A 24,486-nucleotide genomic window follows, 5' to 3' on the forward strand; every position below is an offset into this window, starting at 1 on the left:
ACCGATAGCTGGGTCTGCCTTTATCATTCCAGGGGATTGTGGTGGTGAAGTATTGTGGATATATATATATATATATATACACACACACACACACACACTTCTGATTCCTGACAGGCAGAGAACACACACACAAATGTTGCAGGATAAAAGCTTATTTTTAATTCATCGGGCTATCCTCAGTCCAAGAAGCAAAGAGAGACACACGTTTCGGCTGTCTCAGCAGCCTTTGTCAATCTAGTTTGGCGCCATTTTTACACTGACTAATATAGTGGCAGAGTCACAGAAAAAAATATATGTATAAATCATAAACCTGAAAAACCAAAAATTCATATCAAGTAACATATAATAAACGAGCGAATGGAATACATTGATGTTGCTAACTATACTATCACACTCAAATGTGTTTGCGTACTGCATAACGAGTATAGTACTTAAAAGCTAGCCCAAATAAAAGTATAACATCATTACACACTGAAATGTAGACCACAATGCTAAAGTATGTAAACATAGAATATCACTAATTTAAAAAGAACAGCTGGCAACATTCTATGTTGCTCGCGTTTTAACCAGTGTCACGTATATTAAAACTGGAATGTGAATTATAATGGGAAAATACACGCAAAGGGTATTCTGCATACCTAACAGATAAGTGCACAATGGGCTGTTTAGCGTGCAGTTTGAGTCAAACAATCCCTATCAGAGCCCACCACTTCATGAAACATGCCAGGTATACTCATCAAAGCATATATATATATATATATATATATATATATATATATATATATATATATGAAATACCAGGAAATCGCTGCACACACCTTGATATTTGTTGCAGTTTCTTTATTTTTCAAAACGTGACAAACACCCTACGCGTTTCGAACCGTAGTTCCTGATCACGGTAGCTTGCATGTGTGGTCCCTTCATTATTTCTATACATTTCAGCCTCTGAGCACGCCCATGATTAATTAAGGCATGCTGGGACATGTAGTTTTCCTTAATATTTATGCCATTGTGTTTGTGTTGATGTCGTGGGTTTTTGCAGCAATGAGGCGATATTTGGCGTTACTGCATGAAAAAGCGTGTCCCCAGTTTACTAGGACAATAACGCTTTGTGACGCTCGTGATTCCACGTGCGTGTGTAATCAACTCTCTGTTTACCTGAGGGTTGATTGCAATACGTAACTTTATGGACAAACGTCCGCTGGACAATAAAGGGCTGAGTGCCCTGCGTCCCCAATGCTTGCAGCTGCTCACGACATCCGCTTTTTAACATAAGTTATTGGCAAAACTTAATTAGCACAAAGTAATTAGTAACTCAGTTGTCGTGACTGTGGTAAACAACAAAAAACTTCAGAAATAATGGTTTATAAATGGTGATAGGTAATGTTCATGAGAATGCGTCATGGTCAAATATTATCAAAATATTATATGATGCTTAGTGCAGTTTAGTCTGTAACATGGTTCTCATAGGTGAACATAAAGTTCTTCATCGCCGTTGAGGCCAGCAGGCTGTTTCGTTCTGAACCTCATAATTAATTTGGACTCTAGTCGTCTCAATTTTTGAATGCGATTGCCTCCTCTTTCATGCTGTGGTATACTTGCGAGTCCGAAGTATCTAACATCCAGCCACGTTTTGTTTTCATGATTTGCCAGATGTTTCGCAATGGCATAGGAGTGATCATTGTTCTGGATAGCACGAATGTGTTGAAGTATGCGTGTTTTGATGGAACAAGTTGTACTTCCAATGTAGGATTTGCCACAATAACATTGGATCATATAAACAACAAACGACGAGTCACAGTTAATATTACTTCTGATTGTAAAGTTCTTGCCAGCCGCATCTTTTAGATTTTTGATGTTACGTCCTATCTTGCACGCTTTGTAGATTGTGCATTTATTAAATCCTTGTTTCCTGATGTCAAGCCAAGATTCTGGTTTTTTAATTTCAAAATGACTTTGAGTTAGCTGATCCGCAAGATTGGGTGCCCTTCTGTAGGAGACTAGGGGATGGTCTCCTATTGTTGTTCCAATGTCAGGGTCTTTGCGTAGTACATGCCAGTACTTCATTATAGCTTTTTGTATCCTGTAGCTTTCTTTACTGAAAGTCATTATCATCCTGGGTTGATCCGATGTTTTGTTAGCTTCAACTTCTTGTGTGGCAACAATGCTTTGTTTGTTAATGAGAGTATCTTCTCTTGATTTGCATCTTGCTTTAGTTTCACATGCATTAAGATCTGTTATTTTATAGCCTCTCTGTTTGAAGCGTTCTTTTGTTTCCTTAAACTTCAATTCCATTTCTTTTTCCTCAGAGCAATTCCTTTTCATCCGCAGGAGCTCACCATACGGAATGCTCTTTTTCAGTTTCTGTGGGTGAAAGCTTAAGCCATGAAGAATACTATTGGTTGCTGTTTCTTTTCTATGAACAGTTGTTTGAATCTTTCCATCTGCTATGTACACCTTTGTATCTAGGAATACAATTTCTTTCGCACTGATGGTGTATGTGAACTTTAACCCCACTGAATTCTGATTGAGGATGTTGAAAAATGTGAGGAATTCTGCCTCGGTGCCCTTCCACAGGAGGAACAGATCGTCTATAAAACGTAGCCAAAGGGCTACCTTGGCATGTGATGGTCGTTTTCCTCTCTCCAAGCCACGCCCTCCTCCCACCATATATTTTCACAACAAAATCCCAAAGGTACGACCATCCACAGGTATGGCGCATCACCAGGATACAGACTCCGTGGGCAAAAATCAAAGGAGAGTGTTGTTTACTCACACATCAGAGGTCCAAATGACGTGTTTCGGACGCCAGACATGCGGCCTTATTCACATAGCGCACTGATAGTAAATGGTGCATTTATATACAGCTGGCAGTGGTAGTGTTTTTCTATGTTAATCACAGTGACTAGGCATTTTACAACGTGTGGTGACTATTGGTAAAACGCTGTTTTGCTGCAAACAAACAGAATGACATCACACTTTACTACAGTATGCATTAACAGGGTAAACAGACTATGTAAGTACCGAGTGTCATGCAGAGCCAGTGGCTACTTCTGAAGTCCTGCGTGTGCAGTGTGGCAATAAGTGTGGAAACTTTAAAAGCTAAAAATGTAGCAAGCAGATTGTGTGTATCTAAAAGCTCACCAAATAGAGAAACCTGCATGAATAAGCGAGTGTGTCGCCCTCCGCTTAAAATCTAGACCTGTGTCTTCACCCATAGCGCGAACGGCTGATCTAACAGACCACCGCAACACTATAATCCCATGGGTGGCGTGGGTAGGGATCCAGTATGTGTTGACCAGCGGACATAACCGCAATAGTCCAAGTAAGCAGAGGTGTTAATATAGGACGTGTAATGACGATCTGCGCGCGTCAAACCACAATAGAGCCTAGTTGCTATAAGCAATGAAAATGCATAAATGCAGGGTTAACTACCACTGGTCCAGTTAACATTATGGATGTGAGTGAGGGTGAGGTTTAAACAGTGGTGTTTATATACAACTTGAGGCAGGCGTGCGTGCAAAATGCATAAATATACAGTGAATGTAAGTGTGGTAATTGTACCTCCTCAAGGGCATGGCAAAAGTGACATAAAATGCGATCTAAGTATATGCGGAAAATTGCAAGTAGACTACCAAATTAGTACACTGTATGTTCCATATTAAATCCAAATGAATATATCTCTACACGCATTGTGAATAGGCTCAATCCTGTTTCAAAGTCATGCGTAAGCGAGGAGTATATACAAATGACAAACATAAACCGCGACATGCGGCGAATGCAGCAAGAATAAGTGCTTCAATTCAAAATGTTGATAATAAACTTAAAGTACAATTTCTGCTACCGATGTAGCATAACCCACATTTACATTCAAGGATGTACACAGCAAACTCCGTTCTACACGTCAGCCTGTACCTGATAACAAGTGGTGCATGTCTGAAGGCGGAGTCTAACTGCGTGATGTTTTTGCCGAACTTGCACGCCCTGCAACTGTGACATTTAACAAAACCCTTTCTATCTGCTAACCAGATCTGGGTGGTTGTGATCTTAGGACTGTTCCTGACTAGCGCATCCCTCATAGAAAAGGTTCTCCTGTATGTGATATCGGGTTGGTTTGCCACTATCGGTCCCAGCTTTGGGTCAGATCTTATGATACCCCAGTGTTTGTTTATGACTGATCTGATGGCTCTTTCTTCCGTGTTGTGGGTTATGATCAGTCTGGTGTTAACTGTGCTGTTAAGTTCTGCCAGTATGTTAGCTGCGCTGATAGTTTCGGGGGCGGGTTGAACCTCCAAAAGTTCCTCTTTGGGGATGGCATTGGCTCTTTCTGTGGCTTTTCGTATGGCAACAGCCAAATATCCACGTGCCCTGAATCTTTTAGCTGCCTCACCCTGGCACTCAAGGAAATCATCTTGGGTACTGCATATTCTAGCTAACCGTAACATTTCCCTATAGGGAATTCTGGCTATAAGGTGTCAAGGGTAAAAACTTGAGGCGTGCAGCGTGGAATTGCCTGCAGTGAGCTTGCGATGGAGTTTGGAGTGCAAGGTACCATTGGCGCTATACAGATTGACGTCCAAGAATTCTATAGAAGTGTGTAGGAGAGTAGGGTCTGCTATCCTATGGTCACCCCAATTTTTGCTTTTTGCTTCACTGGTTTTCGACTTAATGTGGCTGTGGGCCTGCTAATCAGACCCACAGCCTGCTGCTCTCTCTCTAAATTACTATACATGTACTATAGGTACATCACCAATTTGGTACTGGACACCTTATCAGCCCCTGTACAGTGCACTATAGGTGCCCAGGGCATAGGTGCATCCAAGGCCTACCAGGGGCTGCAGCATATCTTTTGCCACCCCTGGCTGGCCATTCAAATCGACACAACTGGCTGATAACTCAGCTGGGGCAAGGTGGTGTAATCACCCTTTGCTTAGATATAGTATACCTGTATCTAAACCTATATCTGGACACATATATACCTATCAGTCACTCCTATGGCAGGCCTTATCAATCCTGGAGGCAGAGTGCTTGGTTTTATGTGAGATGGTGCTCTAGCATGAGCTGAGCCTGTCTGCAGAGTTCGGAACCATTTCCTTACTGCCATACCATATACTCTTAAGTGCATTATGATCCTCGCGGTTATTGCTAACTTGGGTTTGGCTTTATCAAAACATGTCGTGTAAGGTGTCATGCACTTTGGAATACTACCCCCTCGCCAGTTCTGGCGACGGGGGTAGCATTCCACCCTTCTAGAGGGAGAAGACATGTTACTTTACTTAAAACGCAGTTAATCCTAACCAGAGCCTCAGCATCACAAAATGGATGCTGCTGCCCCGACACAAGTCTGACCTCCTGCTGCTGACCGAAACTTGGCAGCGGAGGCCTGGACAAAGGGTTTTCTGTCACAGGGAGGTGCTACACCACCCCAGACAGGAAATAGTGGATTGGAGCAGGGAGGGTTGAAAGAAACTAGACACTGCCTGGGGCACACAAGGTGTCCCATGCAAAATCCAGTCAAACCGGTTCTGGGGCACTCCAGCCCCTGCTCTGGCGCGAAACTGGACAAAGGGAAAGGGGTGTAACCACCCCCTTCCTGGGTCCCACCCATAGGAGGGACCTAGCAGGTAATCCAGCCCCTTGATTTGGAATAAAGGTAGGAGCTGTGCCAATGCAGATTAGATTATCCTGACTGAAACTTATGAAACGAAACTCTGGACCATTCGACATCCTACTCGACGTAGAAGACTGAAGAATCTCCCTTGTGGTCAAGGAGTGACCACCGTGTGGAAACAGGTACCATCCAGTGCCTCACCGTTTGCTTTGTTGCAGTTCCCGCCGGAACTCGAGCGACAGAGATCGACAAGACCCAGCTTTCCTGCCTTCCAACAGCCCGATCCACAGTCCCAGCGAATCTGAGACCCGTGGAGGCGACCTGAAGCGTGGGGCGGGCCATCTTGGAAAAACTACGAAGTGCTGACCGTGCAGCTCCCGAGGCTCCCTCGAAGCTGTGCATTGGGGTTTGAGAAGCCCCAGCCCGGAGCAGCTTTTGCACCGAAGATCTCCCCTCCAAACTCACCGAGTGCTGCGTGGGGCCCTTTTGCATTTTCCTGCTCGACGCGTTGGTCCGGTCGCTTGCCCGTTGGCTAGCGGCCCCAGTACCGACGAACCTTTGAATTTGCTCTGCTAGTCTGGTTGCTCCAGACTGGCCCTCACTCCCCTGAAAAGGAGCCACCGCTCAGACCTTGCTGGTCCGAGTAAGAAGCAATCTTCCAATCCTGCGTGGGTTGCACTTGCCAAGGCTTGTTAACTCCGATCCGGAAGCCGACACCGCCGACAGCGAGAGCCTTCGTGGGACAGCTCGTGATCCACTCCTGGACATCCTCGATGCCCCAGAGTCCACGTGGCAGTGGAGACAAGCTTCACGACAACCACCTGATTGCGCCCGACATCGCCTGGTTCCTTCCTGGTTCCTTCCTGGTCGCTGGCTAGTGACCCAGACTCTGTCCCCTCTGCTTTCAGGTACTCTACATCTTCGATCCACCCTTGGATCCAACCGGACTCTTCTCTCCTGGCCGCCTGCAGCATCTTCATCTCCAGGCTCCATAGATCTACAGGACGAAACCCGACACACTTTGGCACCTATGCACCCGCTTCCTGTGGGTGAGGTAACTCATGAACGCCGGTACTCCTGTAGTGGTTTACACCTCTAGTGTCTAAGTTTAAAGTGTGGTAATTCTATTCCAGTCGGAAGACTCCTAAAACTGTAACTCGATAACTTTTACGCACTATTGACTTTGCATTGGTGCATGCGTGTACTTTTAGCGCTGAACCCGAATCCCGCGGGCTACTCCCGTCCTAACTGCTGTTAGTCCAGTGTAGTCCCAGCGATTCACAAGGCCCTAGGCCTTACCACTGTTCGTAAAGTGATACTTATACCACTTTTTAGGGCTCGGCCTACATCCCACGAAGTCGGTGTGGCTTCAGAGTTCTGTAGAGAGCGGTCCGACAAGCTAACCTAGACATTCCAGAGAAGCGCGTGAATTTTGTTCGTAATTTATGGCAGCTACATGGCCATTGGCCCTCACATGGCTGTCTTTTTACAAGCCAGCATGCAATAGGCCATAGTCTGTAGAGTTTCTCCACTTCTTGCATATTCCGTGCGGAGACACGCATGAGAAGGCTATAATTCATCAATTACCAGCTGTCAGGGGCCTTGGTAATTGAAGCCAGATGCTGGGCGCGCGTTCAGCACTGTCCAGTTAATTATTTTTCATCTGTGTGTGCGCGCATGCTGGCTCCCTGCCAAAGCTTGTGGGCCCGTGGGAATTGAAGCCAGATGCCGGGCTCGCTTGCCCCCTTATCTGGTGTGTGCTCCTTCACCGTGCATTTTTTTTCAATGCTGCTTTATTGCCGTCGCACGTATTTATATATTTATTAACATGCCGGTTCTCAGTAAAGTACATGTCAAAGGCTAAGAAAAGTAGGTTATTGCAGTGAACTATATCAATAATGGCAAACCCTTGGTTACAGGACATAAGGATTATTATAGTGTGAGTGCAGAGTGCGCAGAGTGCGCAGAGTGCAGATTGTGAAATAGTGAGTGCAGAGTGAGTTTCCAGAGTGCAGAGTAGTGAGTGCAGAGTGCAGAGTAGTGAGTGCAGAGTGCAGAGTAGTGAGTACAGAGTAGTGAGTGCAGAGTGGTGAGTGCAGAGTGCAGAGAGGTGAGTGCAGAGTGCAGAGAGGTGAGTGCAGAGTGCAGAGAGGTGAGTGCAGAGTGGTGAGTGCAGAGTGGTGAGTGCAGAGTAGTGAGTGCAGAGTGCAGAGTAGTGAGTGCAGAGTAGTGAGTGCAGAGTAGTGAGTGCCGAGTAGTGAGTGCAGAGTAGTGAGTGCAGAGTGCTGAGTAGTGAGTAGTGAGTGCAGAGTGCAGAGTGCAGAGTGAGTTTCCAGAGTGCAGAGTAGTGAGTGCAGAGTGCAGAGTAGTGAGTGCAGAGTAGTGAGTGCAGAGTAGTGAGTGCAGAGTAGTGAGTGCAGAGTAGTGAGTAGTGAGTGCAGAGTAGTGAGTGCAGAGTGCAGAGTAGTGAGCAGTGAGTGCAGAGTGCCGAGTAGTGAGTGCAGAGTGCCGAGTAGTGAGTGCAGAGTGAGTTTCCAGAGTGCAGAGTAGTGAGTGCAGAGTGCAGAGTAGTGAGTGCCGAGTGCAGAGTAGTGAGAGCAGAGTGCAGAGTAGTGAGTGCAGAGTGCAGAGTAGTGAGTAGTGAGTGCAGAGTGCCGAGTAGTGAGTGCAGAGTGCCGAGTAGTGAGTGCAGAGTGAGTTTCCAGAGTGCAGAGTAGTGAGTGCAGAGTAGTGAGTGCAGAGTGCAGAGTAGTGAGAGCAGAGTGCAGAGTAGTGAGTGCAGAGTAGTGAGTGCAGAGTAGTGAGTAGTGAGTGCAGAGTAGTGAGTGCAGAGTAGTGAGTGCAGAGTAGTGAGTGCAGAGGTGTGAGTGCAGAGTGTGAGTGCAGAGTGTGAGTGCAGAGTAGTGAGTGCAGAGTAGTGAGTGCAGAGTAGTGAGTGCAGAGTAGTGAGTGCAGAGTAGTGAGTGCAGAGTAGTGAGCAGTGAGTGCAGAGTAGTGAGTGCAGAGTAGTGAGTGCAGAGTAGTGAGTGCAGAGTGTGAGTGCAGAGTAGTGAGTGCAGTGTGAGTGCAGAGTGTGAGTGCAGAGTGTGAGTGCAGAGTGTGAGTGCAGAGTGTGAGTGCAGAGTAGTGAGTAGTGAGTGCAGAGTAGTGAGTAGTGAGTGCAGAGTAGTGAGTGCAGAGTAGTGAGTGCAGAGTGAGTGTGCAGAGTAGTGAGTGCAGAGTGAGTGTGCAGAGTAGTGAGTGCAGAGTGAGTGTGCAGAGTAGTGAGTAGCGAGTGCAGAGTAGTGAGTGCAGAGTGAGTGTGCAGAGTAGTGAGTAGTGAGTTCAGAGTGAGTGTGCAGAGTAGTGAGTGCAGAGTGAGTGTGCAGAGTAGTGAGTAGTGAGTGCAGAGTAGTGAGTGCAGAGTGAGTAGTGAGTGTTCAGAGTGCAGAGTAGTGAGTGCAGAGTAGTGAGTGCAGAGTGAGTGTGCAGAGTAGTGAGTAGTGAGTGCAGAGTAGTGAGTGCAGAGTAGTGAGTGCAGAGTAGTGAGTGCAGAGCAGTGAGTGCAGAGTGAGTGTGCAGAGTAGTGAGTGCAGAGTGAGTGTGCAGAGTAGTGAGTGCAGAGTGAGTGTGCAAAGTAGTGAGTAGTGAGTGTGCAGAGTAGTGAGTAGTGAGTGCAGAGTAGTGAGTGTAGAGTAGTGAGTGCAGAGTAGTGAGTAGTGAGTGCAGAGTAGTGACTGCAGAGTGTGAGTGCAGAGTAGTGAGTGCAGAGTGTGAGTGCAGAGTAGTGAGTGCAGAGTAGTGAGTGCAGAGTAGTGAGTGCAGAGTAGTGAGTGCAGAGTAGTGAGTAGTGAGTGCAGAGTAGTGAGCAGTGAGTGCAGAGTAGTGAGCAGTGAGTGCGGAGTAGTGAGTGCAGAGTAGTGAGTGCAGAGTGTGAGTGCAGAGTAGTGAGTGCAGTGTGAGTGCAGAGTAGTGAGTAGTGAGTGCAGAGTAGTGAGTGCAGAGTAGTGAGTGCAGTGTGAGTGCAGAGTAGTGAGTAGTGAGTTCAGAGTAGTGAGTGCAGAGTAGTGAGTGCAGAGTGTGAGTGCAGAGTGTGAGTTCAGAGTGTGAGTGCAGAGTGTGAGTGCAGAGTGTGAGTGCAGAGTGTGAGTGCAGAGTGTGAGTGCAGAGTGTGAGTGCAGAGTGTGAGTGCAGAGTAGTGAGTAGTGAGTAGTGAGTGCAGAGTAGTGAGTGCAGAGTGAGTGTGCAGAGTAGTGAGTGCAGAGTGAGTGTGCAGAGTAGTGAGTAGTGAGTGCAGAGTGAGTGTGCAGAGTAGTGAGTGCAGAGTGAGTGTGCAGAGTAGTGAGTAGTGAGTGCAGAGTAGTGAGTGCAGAGTGAGTGTGCAGAGTAGTGAGTAGTGAGTGCAGAGTGAGTGTGCAGAGTAGTGAGTGCAGAGTGAGTGTGCAGAGTAGTGAGTAGTGAGTGCAGAGTAGTGAGTGCAGAGTGAGTAGTGAGTGTTCAGAGTGCAGAGTAGTGAGTGCAGAGTGAGTGTGCAGAGTAGTGAGTAGTGAGTGCAGAGTGAGTGTGCAGAGTAGTGAGTGCAGAATGTGAGTGCAGAGTAGTGAGTAGTGAGTGCAGAGTAGTGAGTGCAGAGCAGGGAGTGCAGAGCAGGGAGTGCAGAGTGAGTGTGCAGAGTGAGTGTGCAGAGTAGTGAGTGCAGAGTGAGTGTGCAGAGTAGTGAGTGCAGAGTGAGTGTGCAGAGTAGTGAGTAGTGAGTGTGCAGAGTAGTGAGTAGTGAATGCAGAGTGAGTGTGCAGAGTAGTGAGTGCAGAGTGAGTGTGCAGAGTAGTGAGTGCAGAGTAGTGAGTGCAGAGTAGTGAGTAGTGAGTGCAGAGTGTGAGTGCAGAGTAGTGAGTGCAGAGTAGTGAGTAGTGAGTGCAGAGTAGTGAGTAGTGAGTGCAGAGTAGTGAGTAGTGCGTGCAGAGTAGTGAGTGCAGAGTAGTGCGTGCAGAGTAGTGCGTGCAGAGTAGTGCGTGCAGAGTAGTGAGTGCAGAGTAGCGAGTGCAGAGTGTGAGTGCAGACTGTGAGTGCAGAGTGTGAGTGCAGAGTGTGAGTACAGAGTGTGAGTACAGAGTGTGAGTACAGAGTGTGAGTACAGAGTGTGAGTGCAGAGAGTGAAGGCAGAGTGTGAGTGCAGAGTAGTGAGTGCAGTGTGAGTGCAGAGTAGTGAGTGCAGAGTAGTGAGTGCAGTGTGAGTGCAGAGTGTGAGTGCAGAGTGTGAGTGCAGAGTAGTGAGTAGTGAGTGCAGAGTAGTGAGTGCAGAGTAGTGAGTGCAGAGTAGTGAGTGCAGTGTGAGTGCAGAGTAGTGAGTGCAGAGTAGTGAGTGCAGAGTAGTGAGTGCAGAGTAGTGAGTGCAGAGTAGTGAGTGCAGAGTAGTGAGTGCAGAGTAGTGAGTGCAGAGTAGTGAGTGCAGAGTGTGAGTGCAGAGTGTGAGTGCAGAGTAGTGAGTAGTGAGTGCAGAGTAGTGAGTAGTGAGTGCAGAGTAGTGAGTAGTGAGTGCAGAGTAGTGAGTGCAGAGTAGTGAGTGCAGAGTAGTGAGTGCAGAGCAAGCGTGCAGAGCAAGCGTGCAGAGCAGTGAGTGCAGAGTGAGTGTGCAGAGTAGTGAGTGCAGAGTGAGTGTGCAGAGTAGTGAGTGCAGAGTGAGTGTGCAGAGTAGTGAGTACAGAGTAGTGAGTACAGAGTAGTGAGTGTGCAGAGTGTGAGTGCAGAGAGTGAGTGCAGAGTAGTGAGTGCAGAGTGTGAGTGCAGAGTGTGAGTGCAGAGTAGTGAGTAGTGAGTGCAGAGTGAGTGTTCAGAGTGCAGAGTAGTGAGTGCAGAGTGTGAGTGCAGAGTAGTGAGTAATAAGTGCAGAGTAGTGAGTGCAGAGTAGTGAGTGCAGAGTGAGTGTGCAGAGTAGTGAGTGCAGAGTGAGTGTGCAGAGTAGTGAGTGCAGAGTGAGTGTGCAGAGTAGTGAGTGCAGAGTAGTGAGTACAGAGTAGTGAGTGCAGAGTGAGTGTGCAGAGTGTGAGTGCAGAGTGTGAGTGCAGAGTAGTGAGTGCAGAGTGTGAGTGCAGAGTAGTGAGTAGTGAGTGCAGAGTGAGTGTTCAGAGTGCAGAGTAGTGAGTGCAGAGTGTGAGTGCAGAGTAGTGAGTAATAAGTGCAGAGTAGTGAGTGCAGAGTAGTGAGTGCAGAGTGAGTGTGCAGAGTGTGAGTGCAGAGTAGTGAGTGCAGAGTAGTGAGTGCAGAGTAGTGAGTGCAGAGTAGTGAGTGCAGAGTAGTGAGTGCAGAGTAGTGAGTGCAGAGTAGTGAGTGCAGAGTGAGTGTGCAGAGTAGTGAGTGCAGAGTGAGTGTGCAGAGTAGTGAGTAGAGTGCAGAGTGAGTGTGCAGAGAAGTGAGTGCAGAGTGTGAGTGCAGAGTATTGAGTAGTGAGTGCAGAGTAGTGAGTGGCGTGTGGGACTATGTGTACTGATTTGAAAGTTTTAAACTATTGTGCTATTTGATATTTAATATGTTTTGTTGATAAAATTGAAGTAAACATTTTTTCCACAATAAAATTGTTATATCTTTGCTACCTTTGATGTTATGATTTGATTAAGCTCTTGTCTGCTCTGGTGACAATGAATCAGTAATAGGACCCCTTTGTTGGGCCTTTTTGAAATCATTGTGGCAGGTATTTGTCTTGCTTCCAAGTAATTTCAAGGGGCCACCACGTGGGAGACAGCCTCCAGCTCTCAACTGTGTCCCAGGCAGGGTCCGCCATCGGACTCGTAGGCCGCAAGATGGCCCGGGAGGTCAGCCCGGGCCCGTGTATTAGAAGTCTTGTGTGCCGTGGAGAAGGGGCGGAAGGAGATCACTCTGTCCCTTCAGCCACAACAGGAGGCAGGTCATCCTTGGGAATCAGGAGGCAGGGAACAGGTCAGTCATTGGTGCTCAGGAGCAGCAAGCGATCCCTCCTTGGGCCCCAAGATGGCGGCTCCAGCTGTAATCATATCTCAGGAAAAAGCTAGCCAGACCGTTGACCACAGTGGCAGCTCCCCAGCTCATTCTTTCAGCAGCGGTGCGTGGGTCAGGCTGTCCCTGATGGCATTTTTGGGCCTGATACTGTGGGATCCGCTTTGGCCGGCTGTCCGGGAGCGGAGACATGGCAAGGCACATCTCACTCCATTGACAGCTTGGCCATGCCTACCCTTATGTCGCTTTTAAGACATGCTGTCTCAAAATAAAGCATTGAACCTGTAGATGTGCACTCCCAACATTTAGAATTAGCAGGTGAGGCTGTGTTCTGGGATTTCAGCAACTTTCAAGTTTACCCTCTTCACTCTCAACTCAAAAAATATTCAGCAGATCTCTGCTGAGACCAAGTGAAGACAACAGCTAAAAAGCAATGGGTAATAATGCAAAACATCAGAAGACATACTAATTATAAAATAAGATTTTGGAATCACAGAGATAAGAGTATGGACTACAGAGCGAAGTTGTGAAACTGAGAAACAATATTGCAAGCTTCTGCTAAACAAACAGGGAGAACCAAGATTTGTATATTTCAGACACCGCATTGTGTCTGGTAAGGAGGGTTTTCTCTCCCTCACCACTACCGGACCTCTGAATCTTTGCCTGCAGTACAAAATTTACAAAATAGTAGCCATAGCAGCCGTTTCTCCAAATCCTTCCTTAGATATGTGCTAAAGATAGAAATGGAGATGCACAAGACCAGTCAATGTTTCTGGAGAGCACGCACATGCAGGAAGCAATTTCTTGACTCACCTCCAGTCTGCAGTCTTCTGACTCCTGCTTGCAGTCTCTTCTGCTCCTCATCTCCCCTTCCAACGCTGGTTGATATACTCCCTGAAAGGAGAATTGTTACTCACAATACATTTCTTCAAAGGCATTCACAAGACATTGAGGTGGATACTGGCAAGAGCCAGCCTTTTCAGTGAAGTTTGGTGAGTTAAGAGGATTAGAAGAAGCGGACAACAAACGGGGCAGACATGGTGATCAGCAGCTTGAGGACAGACACCTCCTGGGAAAGTGACAGCCTTATGACAGGTGAAAAACTACTGTAAAAGGTGCTGAATTTGTATAATAGGGTTTAAAGCAGCTCTAAATTATTGAGCACAGATAAAATTGTTGGAAGACATGTTTAGCTCATACTAACACAAAGGAGTCCTCATTTCCAAAGGTTTCCATATGAAGACACCCCAAACTACATACACTTAGCTCTGATTTTGCCAGATTGCACTAGGACGGGGCTAACATAATTAAGTTGGGAGATATGTATGTCAACTAAACACACTGCGTGTTTGAGGATCTGGGACAGAACAAGCAGCTTTCGGTGAGCCAGTTTCTGACATATGGAGCACTGACTAGGCAGATTAACTTGATTGGTAAACAGGGCAAGACTGAGCACACTATAAACAAAAACCTTGCAGACTGTATTGCCACATGATGGGAACAAGGAAAACTATCACAGCTGTGTATTGTAGCCTTAGGTAGCAATCTAAGATAGACACTTCCCTGTTGAAGGGTCTCTGGGAACGAGATCTGGGTAAAAACATCACACTTAAGTAAAGGTTCATTGAATACCCCTCAAAAGTGTGTCACAATCTGCAGTTCAAATAGATTCCATTTACATTACCCCATAGGGCCTACTAGACCACTAGCAAGTTACATATAATATACCCTACTATATCTGACATGTATACAAGATGCAGTCGATTTGCAGCTGACTGTATAGGTTTTGGAATTGTCTGGAGCTTGCTCCATTCTGGGATGCAGACTGGCAGAAATTTCACTCTCACCCTTGAGGCCAATATTCTAGGACTGTATAAAAGGGCAAATAAAGGAAGCATACATGGAAAAAATGTTTGCTGATTTTGCCTGGCTATTTGCCATCCATTCATCGATATTATGCAAGAGATACTGGCACAGCGGTGTAGGGAAGGAATAGGCCCTCCTTTCATGCACTGAACACCTTGAAGATTTGTACTCGCAATTACTTCAGTTCTACGTTATTGTTAGAAATGGGATTTCTGGTTGGCTAAGGCTTGCGCCTAAGTCAGGCAGAAACCACCATTCTACGTCAGGGCAAGGAAGTCACCCGCCAAGATAACCCCTGCTCACCCCCTTAGTAGCTTGGCACGAGCAGTCAGGCTTATCTCGGAGGCAAGGTGTAAAGCATTTGCGCGCGCACCCAGCAACAACACCCAAGGCCCACCACAAAAAAAACTCCACACAAGGTTATATATAAAAATAGCTTTTGTATTGTACAAAACACATTAGATAATAAATACACACTTTACAATGTGCCATAGGCACGGGCAGAATTTACAGGGGGTTAGGTACATGGGACAGGGCCACGGGCGCCACTGTCAGGAATAAACACTTTCAGAACTAACACTTGGTAGAATTAGCACTTTGTAGGGATAACCCTTAGCACATAGAACAATTGTAGAACCAAATAGAAAATAGAGCACACAACCAGTAATCACTGGTAACAGGTAAGTACCACCTACGCAACCCTAACCACCGTAGGAAAATATTACGCAGGGAACCAGGAACTCACTAGTATAACTATACTAGTAAAAACAACCACCTAAGCATCACATACATTCAGAAGTATAAAACATTACACATGATGCAGCAATCACATTAGGCGAGTAAATCACAATTTGCGCAAGGATCACATAGGGCATAAAACATGTACTCCACGCAGGGGCACAACACCAGAACTGTCCCCCTGGCCAACTGACCTCTCAGGGGCGAGAGGCCAGGACGCCCTGTGTCCAGCAGAGTCAGGGCAGGCTGCGCAGGCAGCCAAAGAAGATTGCGCCAAGGTTCCTGGGGGCCTAAACGAAGCAGCTGCCCACTAAGTGCTGGGCAGCTGTAGGTCTCCTCTGCACTGGGGGAGTGGTCCGCTGTCAACCGGGGCCGCTCTACCCTTAAAAATGCCCCTGGTCGTTGGGAGTCCCACTCTGGGGACTCGGAATTAACAACTGTGCCCTGAGATCGTTGGAGTTCCTCTCGGGGGACTCGAGATCACCAAATGGGCCCTGAGCCTATCGCCTATCGTGGGCTCTGAAGAACTGTGCCCCAAGAGCCTCGTGGGCTCCAAAACAAATATGCCCCCTTGGTGGAGCCTCTCCAGCTCGGAGACAATGGCCCCTCTGTTGGAGCCTCGGGGCTCTAGAATAAACAATGCCCCGGGATGCTGGAGTCCCTCACTGGGGTCTCTAAATACAAAATGCTCCGCTGTGGGAGTCCCCCCCCAAGGGGGGGAGGGAGGAATGGGGGGGGCGGGCACCGGCAATGTGCCCCGACGCCTCCCCCTCTCCAACCAACAACACCAGACCCCACTCACCAGCTTCGCAGGGTTCCTCTGGCTCTGCTCCGGTCCGCGGGCGGGGCTTACGGACGTCGGAGACCTTCATACCGGGACTCGGGTTTTGATTGCAACTCGCGGAGGCGGGGTGGGCTCCTGTCCTCTCCGCATGGTGATCCTTCACTCGCGGGGCTTCCTTCCTCCGTCTTGGAAGCCCCACCTCCCAGCACACCACCTCGCTCTTGGGCGCAGGAGCGCGGGGTCGTCTCCCAGCGGCGTCCGGCTTCCCCTCTCCTCGTGGTTACAGGAGCGCAGGGTGGGCTCCCGGCGGCTTCCTGTTTTCCTGCCACCACTTCCGGGTCGCCGCAGGCAGCGCGGCGGCCCTCCGCGTCACACGGGCTTCCTCTGGCAGCGGGCTGCTCACGGGGCAACACGAGGGGTAGGCTCCCACGTTAACAGATGGATAAAGCAGGGTGGGCTCCTGCTAAGGTGCAAAGAAAGCGCTCCCAGGCGCTGTAGAGAAAATAAAGCGCTCCCAGGCGCTGGAGGGAAAATAAAGCGCTCCCAGGCGCTGGAGGGAAAATAAAGCGCTCCCAGGCGCTGGAGGGAAAATAAAGCGCTCCCAGGCGCTGGAGGGAAAATAAAGCGCTCCAAGGCGCTGGAGGGAAAATACAGCCACAAGTCCAGGCAAAGTCCTGTAGGAAGGTAGGCAGGGGGGCAAGGCTGGGCCCAGGATCCAGCTCACAGGGCCCTCCAGGTAGGGAGGCAGTCCCCAGTGGCGGTATCCTCCTGGTGCCCAGCAGCAGCAGGCCCCCCTCTTCAGGTCAGGAACAGAGAACATTTTACATGGGGTCACAGCCCCTTCTTATACCCAGGATTCCTTTGTCCTTAGGTGCAGGGTGAAGGTAAAACCAGATGCAACTGGTTTTGGAGCACTTTGTTGTGCTCAGCCACCCTTTCCATTCACTGGTCAGGCTAGGGACATTAGACGCACCACAGGGGCAGAGCCAGCATTGTGTGGGGAAAGCTCAGCCCTATTCAGGTCCCAGGTGCACTCCTCCCCGACCATCAACATGCAGATCTCCCATTCACCACTGGGGCAGACCCCATCATGACTCATGGAGCCAGGCTCACCAGCCAGCTCCAGCCAATCACCAGCCAGACAGCCAATTCACATATTTTACTCAGACAGGCTAACTTCTAGAAGCGGCACTTCCACACTAGACACATTCACGCCGCACACATCATCACGCAGCATTTAATCACGAGTCCGCACATACCAAACTCGAGTCTGCACACCTCATGCATCAGGAACTAACATGGACACACACATTCCCCATGCATTCCTATGGGAGGGCAGGCCAACCTTACTACACACACGCACTTTACCCTGGGACACAGTGGTAAAGTGCACAGAAACCAAAAATCACTAACACCAGGTCACCATTAAAAAGCAAAAAGTTCAGGGGTGAACCTGCCAGAAGGGCCAAGTCCAACACAACCCCCTTCCAGCCAAAACGCAGGGTAGACCAATCACCACCGTGATGGGCTTCCCTGCTTGGGGCGATAGAACACGGACATGGGCCCGCAACTGCAGGGACACCCTCCTGTTCTACGCCACGGCGAACTCATGGGGTTCCTTCTAAAAACACTGTCTGGAACAACTGTGCTATCCCACTGGTACTCCCAAGCCGTCCGCGGCCAGGACCAGGCCCTAGGCCACCCAGGTGCCACTGGTCCCTGCCTATTTGCAGAGTGGGGGGTAGTAACCCCTGGCACATAGTAGCCATTCTCCACTCTTCCTGTCTGTAAGACAGGGTTAGACTGCCACTGGTTCTCCAGCCTAGGGTCTACACCCTCAGGCGGACCATGAGTCTCAGCGGAGGCTCTCCTCCCCCTACCTCTCCGCCTAGGGTTCCTCCTCCTCCTACGAGGGTACCCTTAGAACGCCATTCTCCTAACCTAGGGTTTAACCCCTCAGGTTGCACAGGCGTCAGAGGCGGGCTCTCCCACCCTCTGCACCCCCTTCCAGAGTTCTGCACCCTCCCAACTGGAGCGGTACCCCTGGAAGATGAACCGGTTAGGAACCTGGTTACAGACGTCCTACCCTTCAGGTCAGGTGGATCCTGAACCTGGCCTTCCAACCTCTGGTCTAGAATCTTTGGAGGAATAACTGCTTGGCACTCCAGGACTTCTGGGGATTTACACACCATCCCCCTGAGGCTGACACATGACTCATATGTCGTGTGACTGTCTGTCTGGCGCAGATCTCCCGTCCCCTGTCCACTTGACAGTGCGGGAAGATCCCCCAGAACAGAAGTGGTGTCACCATGGTCACTACACGGGAACCCAGCCCAACTGGGTAGTCCCTGACCCACTGGTTCTTCCCCTGGGGAACTCATCCCCCATCACTCCTCACTTCGGACTCCTGTGCCCTCCCAACTGGAGTAGCACTGCCAGACTCTAGAACCACAGGAGCTCTGTTTACAGACGCTCCAGATCCTCTACACACTAGGAGATCTTCCTCGAATGGACTGACCGGACAGCCTAGGTTCCCAACCTGGTGTTCCCTAAAGAAATCACCTAGGTCCTGAGGTAGGGCTTCGGGCATCTGGGGACTCTTGTTAACCCATTCACTCCTGTTCCACTGACACGGGTCGTAAGCCCCTACACCCCCCCCTCGCTACTCTGGGACCTAGCTGGGCTACTCGGAACCTCCTCCACCACGCTGGGCTGGAGGATACCTGAACCACTACTGTTGGAATCACTCACTAATGACTCTCCAGAACCTCTGGCCCTTTCCCAGAGGTCTGCTTCCTTTGCAAGGTCCCAAGGATCACAGTCCTTCAACCTCAACAGGTGCTGCCGCAACTCCGGCCAACAACAAATACTGAGCATTTGCTCTTTGAGAATCATATTGAGCAGCGTGTAAAAATCACCTTCCGTGTGAACCTTTACCCAATCAAACATTGCTCCATCACATTCATCCGCAAACTCCTCCCAAGACTGGTGAGACAGTTTCCTACTGCCCCTGAATTTCAACCTTTACTCCTCTTCTTGGGAAACAGGTACCATACTCTGGGAACTGGGAGTGGGACTTCCTGCACTGAAGTTCATATAGCTGCCACCACTGAACTCAACCCTCCCTGGGGAGTCCAGAAAACTACAACTGCGCGCGGGGGATAGTCTACCCTCTAGAGCTAATTTCTCTCTGGTGAAGGCCCTCTCAGCCTCCTCTATCCTCTCCTGCGCTAAGACCCTCTCGGTCTCTAGCTTGGCATGCTCTAACCTGAGCTTCTCCATGGCTAGCTGATGCTCCCTCTCTTCCTGCCTATCTATCCACTCATCTGGGGACAGGACAAGGGATGGGGCGATGCTCCTGACACTGGACCCAGCAAGGGACTCCCTATCTAAGGGGTCTTTACTGTCTACTGGCATCCATGTACTGTCATTTTCTTTCTCCTCTTCAGAATCTTCAGGGCTCCCCTCAGACCCACCACCCTCCTGGGGTGTGGCCTGGGCCCTTTCCTCACTGTGCTCACGTTCCCAGTCATCCTTCTGCCATTGGGTTAGGTTACCCCTATGTTTGGGCTGGGTTTCTGACTCATTCACTGTGATGTCTCTCTCTTCACGAAACTCTACCAACTCATGCATGAATGGGCCCCAGAAATTAAAAGCAGATTCCATCTTGGCAGGATGCTCACAGACAAGTGCAACACAGGGGACTTAACTGTCTGAGCTGAAGCAAGAGTACACAAGTCACATAGTATTCAGCAAGCTCCCTATCCCAGAGAACTCACACTCACTTGTCTAGTGCCACACACCAGTCATCCACACACAACCCCCCCTCGGACTGGTATGGCAGTTTCTACCACCCCTGATTTCTCAACCTGACCACGCGTGACACAGGTACCAAACTCTGGGAGCGGGGCGGGGAACAAATGTACTGGACACTATTATGCTGCCACCAATGGATCCCACCCTCTGGTGAATCCAGAAAATGTAAACTGCAATTAGGGGATAGAAAACCACCCAGAGCTAGTGACACCTAACTCACAGTGCACACGAAACACATTTCCACAGAAATGACATTCAGAACAATTTAGAAACCATAATCCCAAAAATGTGATTTATCTAAAATGCAGAGTTTTGTAGTGCAGTCAGTTGCCACTGCGGTACAACGCAAACGCAAGTACTTTTCCCACCGCTGACCAACAATGTTAGAAGTGGGATTTCAAGGTTGGCTAAGGCTTGCGCCAAAGTCAGGCAGAAACCACCATTCTACGTCAGGGCAAGGAAGTCACCCGCCAAGATAAGCCCTGCTCACCCCCTTGGTAGCTTGGCACAAGCAGTCAGGCTTATCTCGGAGGCAAGGTGTAAAGCGTTTGCGCGCGCGCACCCAGCAACAACACCCAAGGCCCACCACAAAAGAAACTCCACACAAGGTTATATATAAATATAGCCTGTGTATTGTACAAAACACATTAGATAATAAATACACACTTTACAATGTGCCATAGGCACGGGCAGAATTTACAGGGGGTTAGGTACATGGGACAGGGCCACGGGCGCCACTGTCAGGAATAAACACTTTTAGAACTAACACTTGGTAGAATTAGCACTTTGTAGGGATAACCCTTAGCACATAGAACAATTGTAGAACCAAATAGAAAATAGAGCACACAACCAGTAATCACTGGTAACAGGTAAGTACCACCTACGCAACTCTATTCAATTACGAAGCATGCCGCAGAGGTCTCGGATATGATTGAGGATCTGCGACTTGATGTACTATTCGTAACAGAAACATGGCTGACTACAGAGTCCACTGCTGTTCTGGGATTTGTCTGCCCTTATGGCTATAACATTTTACATAAGTCTAGGGTTACAGGCAGAGGGGGAGGAGTGGGAGTGATCTTTAAAGAAGAACTGGATCTCAGACTCCTAAAGACTAATGAAGTTGAGGGCATAGAAATGATGGGGTTCGCACTATACTCTTTACGTGGGAACCTATTTACCAGTCTTCTACGCTATAGGCCCTCGGGGGCCAATGCAGACTACCAGAACCTTTTTGATGTAATTACCAATCTCACGTTGGCCCACTCCAGAATGATCATTCTTGGAGACTTTAATCTGTGGGAAGACGGGAAGGCCAATAACCATCTGCGAGACCTAAGACTTACCTGTACTAATCTGCACCTTATTCAGATGGTGGAAAGTCCGACACATGAAGGGGGCCACGTCCTTGATTTGCTATTTTCCAATCAAGCCATAACGAGGGTACTAGATGTAATGCCTCAGACTTGGTCAGACCATCACTTAGTCCTGTTTAGCATCAGGACGTTGCACCTAAGGGACAGTGAAGGTCAGCAAAGGTCCTACAGGTTAGGTAGGGAATGGGCGAAATTAGGTCAGATTAGACCCCCAGCATTTGACCCAGAGGTCACTCATTTCGATCCCATGCTATCTGTAGGAGAGAACTACTTATTATATACAAACCACATGTCGGCCATCTTAGACCAGGCAATCCCCCTGAAGATGATAAAAAATAAGAGGAAGGCCACGGAGCCTTGGTTTAATGAGGAGCTGAAACAGCTCCGCTTGCTCCATAAGAAGGCGGAAAGAAAATGGAGGAAGAGCTATGGAGAGGAAGATAAAATCGAACTAAGGCGGAGACAGTCACATTATAAGGAAAGCATCCTCAAGGCCAAGGCCGACTTCTATGCCAGATCAATTGCCCATGCATCGAATGGGACAAAAGCCCTTTTTGAAATCACCAAGGCCCTATCTGCCCTGTTAGAAACGCGACCCCCGGCCGACCAAGGCTCACGCCAAAGTCAGTCAGGGATCACTATTTCTAAGTCAGGGCAAGGGAGTTACACACCAAGATAACCCCTGCTCACCCTGTAGGTAACGTGACGCGAGCAGCAAGGCTAATCTCGGAGGCGATGTGCAAAGCGATTGCGCGCGCACCCAGCAACAACACCCAAGGCTCACCACAAAAGAAACTCCACACAAGGTTATATCAAAAATAGCCTTTGTATTATAGCAAAACACAGTAGATAACAAAACACACTTTACAATGTGCCAACAGGCACTGGCAGAATTTACAAGGGATTATGTACAGGACAGGGCCACCTGGACCACTGTCAGGGGTATGCACTTTTAGAATTAGCACTTGTAGGTATAACACTTAGCACATAGGCATCTAATGACTGTAGCACCAAAATAGTAAATGTAGCTCACAACCAGTAACTACTGGTAAAGGTTAAATACCTCCTATGCAACCCTAACCACTTAAGGAAAATCACGCAGGGAACTAGGGCCTTACAGCAGGACCTATAGGAACATAAACAATCACCTAAGCAAGTCACATTTAGCAAAGGTAATAAAACATAAACAATCCTCTAAGCAGGTCACTTTTAGCAAAGGGGAAGAAACATAAAACACATGGCACATGAGACTTAAAAGCATATTCAGAGGTGTAGGTAGAACATTTGCGCAGGAATCATATTAGCAAGTAAACCATAAATGTGCAGGGTGCACGTAGCACAACACTAGAACTGTCCCCTAGGCCAACTGGCCTCGCAAGGGCTGAAATGCCCTTAGTCCAAAATGTCAGGGCAGGCTGCGCAGGCAGCAAAGAACAAACCTAACGTGGCAGTTGCCCACAAAGTGCTGGGCAACTGGTGAAAACAAGGATGATGCCAACGTTGGAGCCTCGTGGGCTCAAGAACACAGGTGGGGCGAAGCACAGCGTGGGAGCCACGGGGCTCTAACCAACTAACTAGCCCCCAAGAGCCTCGATGGGCCTAAAACAAATATGGCACTCGAAGCCTCTCTGGGGCTCTAAACACTGATGGGCTGGGAGCCTCGTGGGCTCTTAACAAAGCACTGGCCCTCGAGCCTTTCTGGGCTCGTAAGAGCAAAATGGCACCCTGAGCCTCTCAGGGCTCGAGACACAATTGCGGGCCTTGAGGAGTCTCCCCGGCTCTGAAAACAACTGGGCACTCAGAGCCCTTGATAACGGTGGAGTCCCGCTCGGGGGACTCAGAACAATGGCCCCAGAACACTGTTGGAGCAGCCCTCTGATCAGGCGGGGCCGCTCGACAGCCAGGCAGCACACTGGAGGGGAGGGGCGGGCACCGGCAATGTGCCCCGACGCCCTCCTCCCTTCACTCGCTCTCCCGGCCCCCACTCACCGGGTCTCCGTGCGGCGGCGGGTCTGCTGGGGCCGCGGGCGGGGCTCCTCTTCCTCGGGAGAGCCTAGCTAGGCCCCGGACGGCTGCCAAAGACTCCTTCTCGCGCTGCGGCGCTGAGGGCGGGACTTCCGGTCCTTCTCCTGGGGGCCGCGCTGCAATTGGCCGGTCGGCCCAACACTTCCGGGTCGCACTATTATGTATTAATTTATTTATTTGTGTATTTTATAAAGCGCGCAGCGGCCCCAACGGGGCATCCCGGCGCTAAAGACTCTGACAACAAGAGGAACTGGGTCGGGGTACCAGACTAGATGGAAAAGAGATGCGTTTTCAGGGATTTGCGAAATGCTGGTTCTGCTTGACATGTGCGTAGAGCCAACGGGAGCTTGTTCCAGTGCTGAGTGGCACAAACCTCAAAGGTTTTTCCACCTGCCCGGGATCGGTTAAATCGTTTAAATCGGGGAGTTTCTAGGAAAAGTAGGGAATTGGAATGTAGTGCCCTGGATTTGACATATGGACGAAGGGTGTTTTTCAGGTGAGCCGAGCCGTTGCCTTTAGATGCACGGAAAGCCAGCGTCATTGCTTTGAAAACGCATCTTTTTCGCGATGGGTAACCAGTGCAAATTACGGAGATGAGGAGAGATATGATGTCTTGCAGGGATTCTCTCCACCCGCCGGGCGGCGGCATTTTGGACCGTCTGTAGTTTGTGGCACAGGCCAGCTGTGATACCAAGGTAGAGGGCATTGGCATAATCAAGATGGGATATGATTAATGCCTGGATCACAGTCTTACGGCAGTCCTCCGGCAGGTAATTAATAAGCCGTTTAATTGTTCTGATTTTAGCAAAGCAGGAGGCTGCGACTGTTTGTACCTGGATGTTGAAGCTGAGATGGTTGTCCCAGCGTACTCCTAGGTTTCTCACCGAGTCTTTAGGCGTGGGGGCGGTATAGGAGGAATGGATCGCTCGTCTCCTCCTTCACTTTTGGAGGGGGGAAAGGATGAACAAATGGTCTCAATTTTGTCCTCAAAAATTTGAGAAATTTTATTGCATAGCGCCTGTGAGGCGGGCTGAGATCGGGTCATCGCGGTGGGATCTGTGAAGGATCTAACAATGTTAAAGATCTCCCTGGCGCCATTGCTAGCGAGTTTGATTCTGGAAGCCAGAAAATCCCGTTTATGCTCCTCTATCATTCTCCGATATTCTTTGAGGGCAGTTTTATAGATGGTTTTGCTGTCCGGAGAATAATTCTGTCTCCAGTGGCGTTCAAGAGATTTACAGAAAGCCTTTTTCTGCCGAAGTTCGTCAGAGTACCAGGGGGCTGATGGTACCGCCCTGTGAGTTTTGATGGGTTTAATGGGG

General features: G+C 49.0%; 1 protein-coding gene across 8 annotated transcripts in view; it reads right to left on the reverse strand.

Annotated features, from left to right (window-relative positions):
• Positions 1-24,486, reverse strand: part of LOC144783823 (uncharacterized) — a 982,913-nt gene that overhangs the window by 223,136 nt on the left and 735,291 nt on the right. For all 8 annotated transcript variants that reach the window (XR_013601608.1, XR_013601607.1, XM_078662569.1 and 5 more), the window contains one exon: positions 13,373-13,453. Coding sequence is in view for 6 of the 8 variants with exons in the window: in XM_078662569.1 (XP_078518695.1) it covers positions 13,373-13,453 (81 nt within the window). In the remaining 2 variants the exon portion in view is untranslated. The remainder of the gene's footprint in view (positions 1-13,372; positions 13,454-24,486) is intronic.

The sequence above is a fragment of the Lissotriton helveticus genome, chromosome 10, assembly GCF_964261635.1.
Source record: "Lissotriton helveticus chromosome 10, aLisHel1.1, whole genome shotgun sequence".
In the NCBI taxonomy this organism is placed as follows: Eukaryota; Metazoa; Chordata; class Amphibia; order Caudata; family Salamandridae; genus Lissotriton; species Lissotriton helveticus.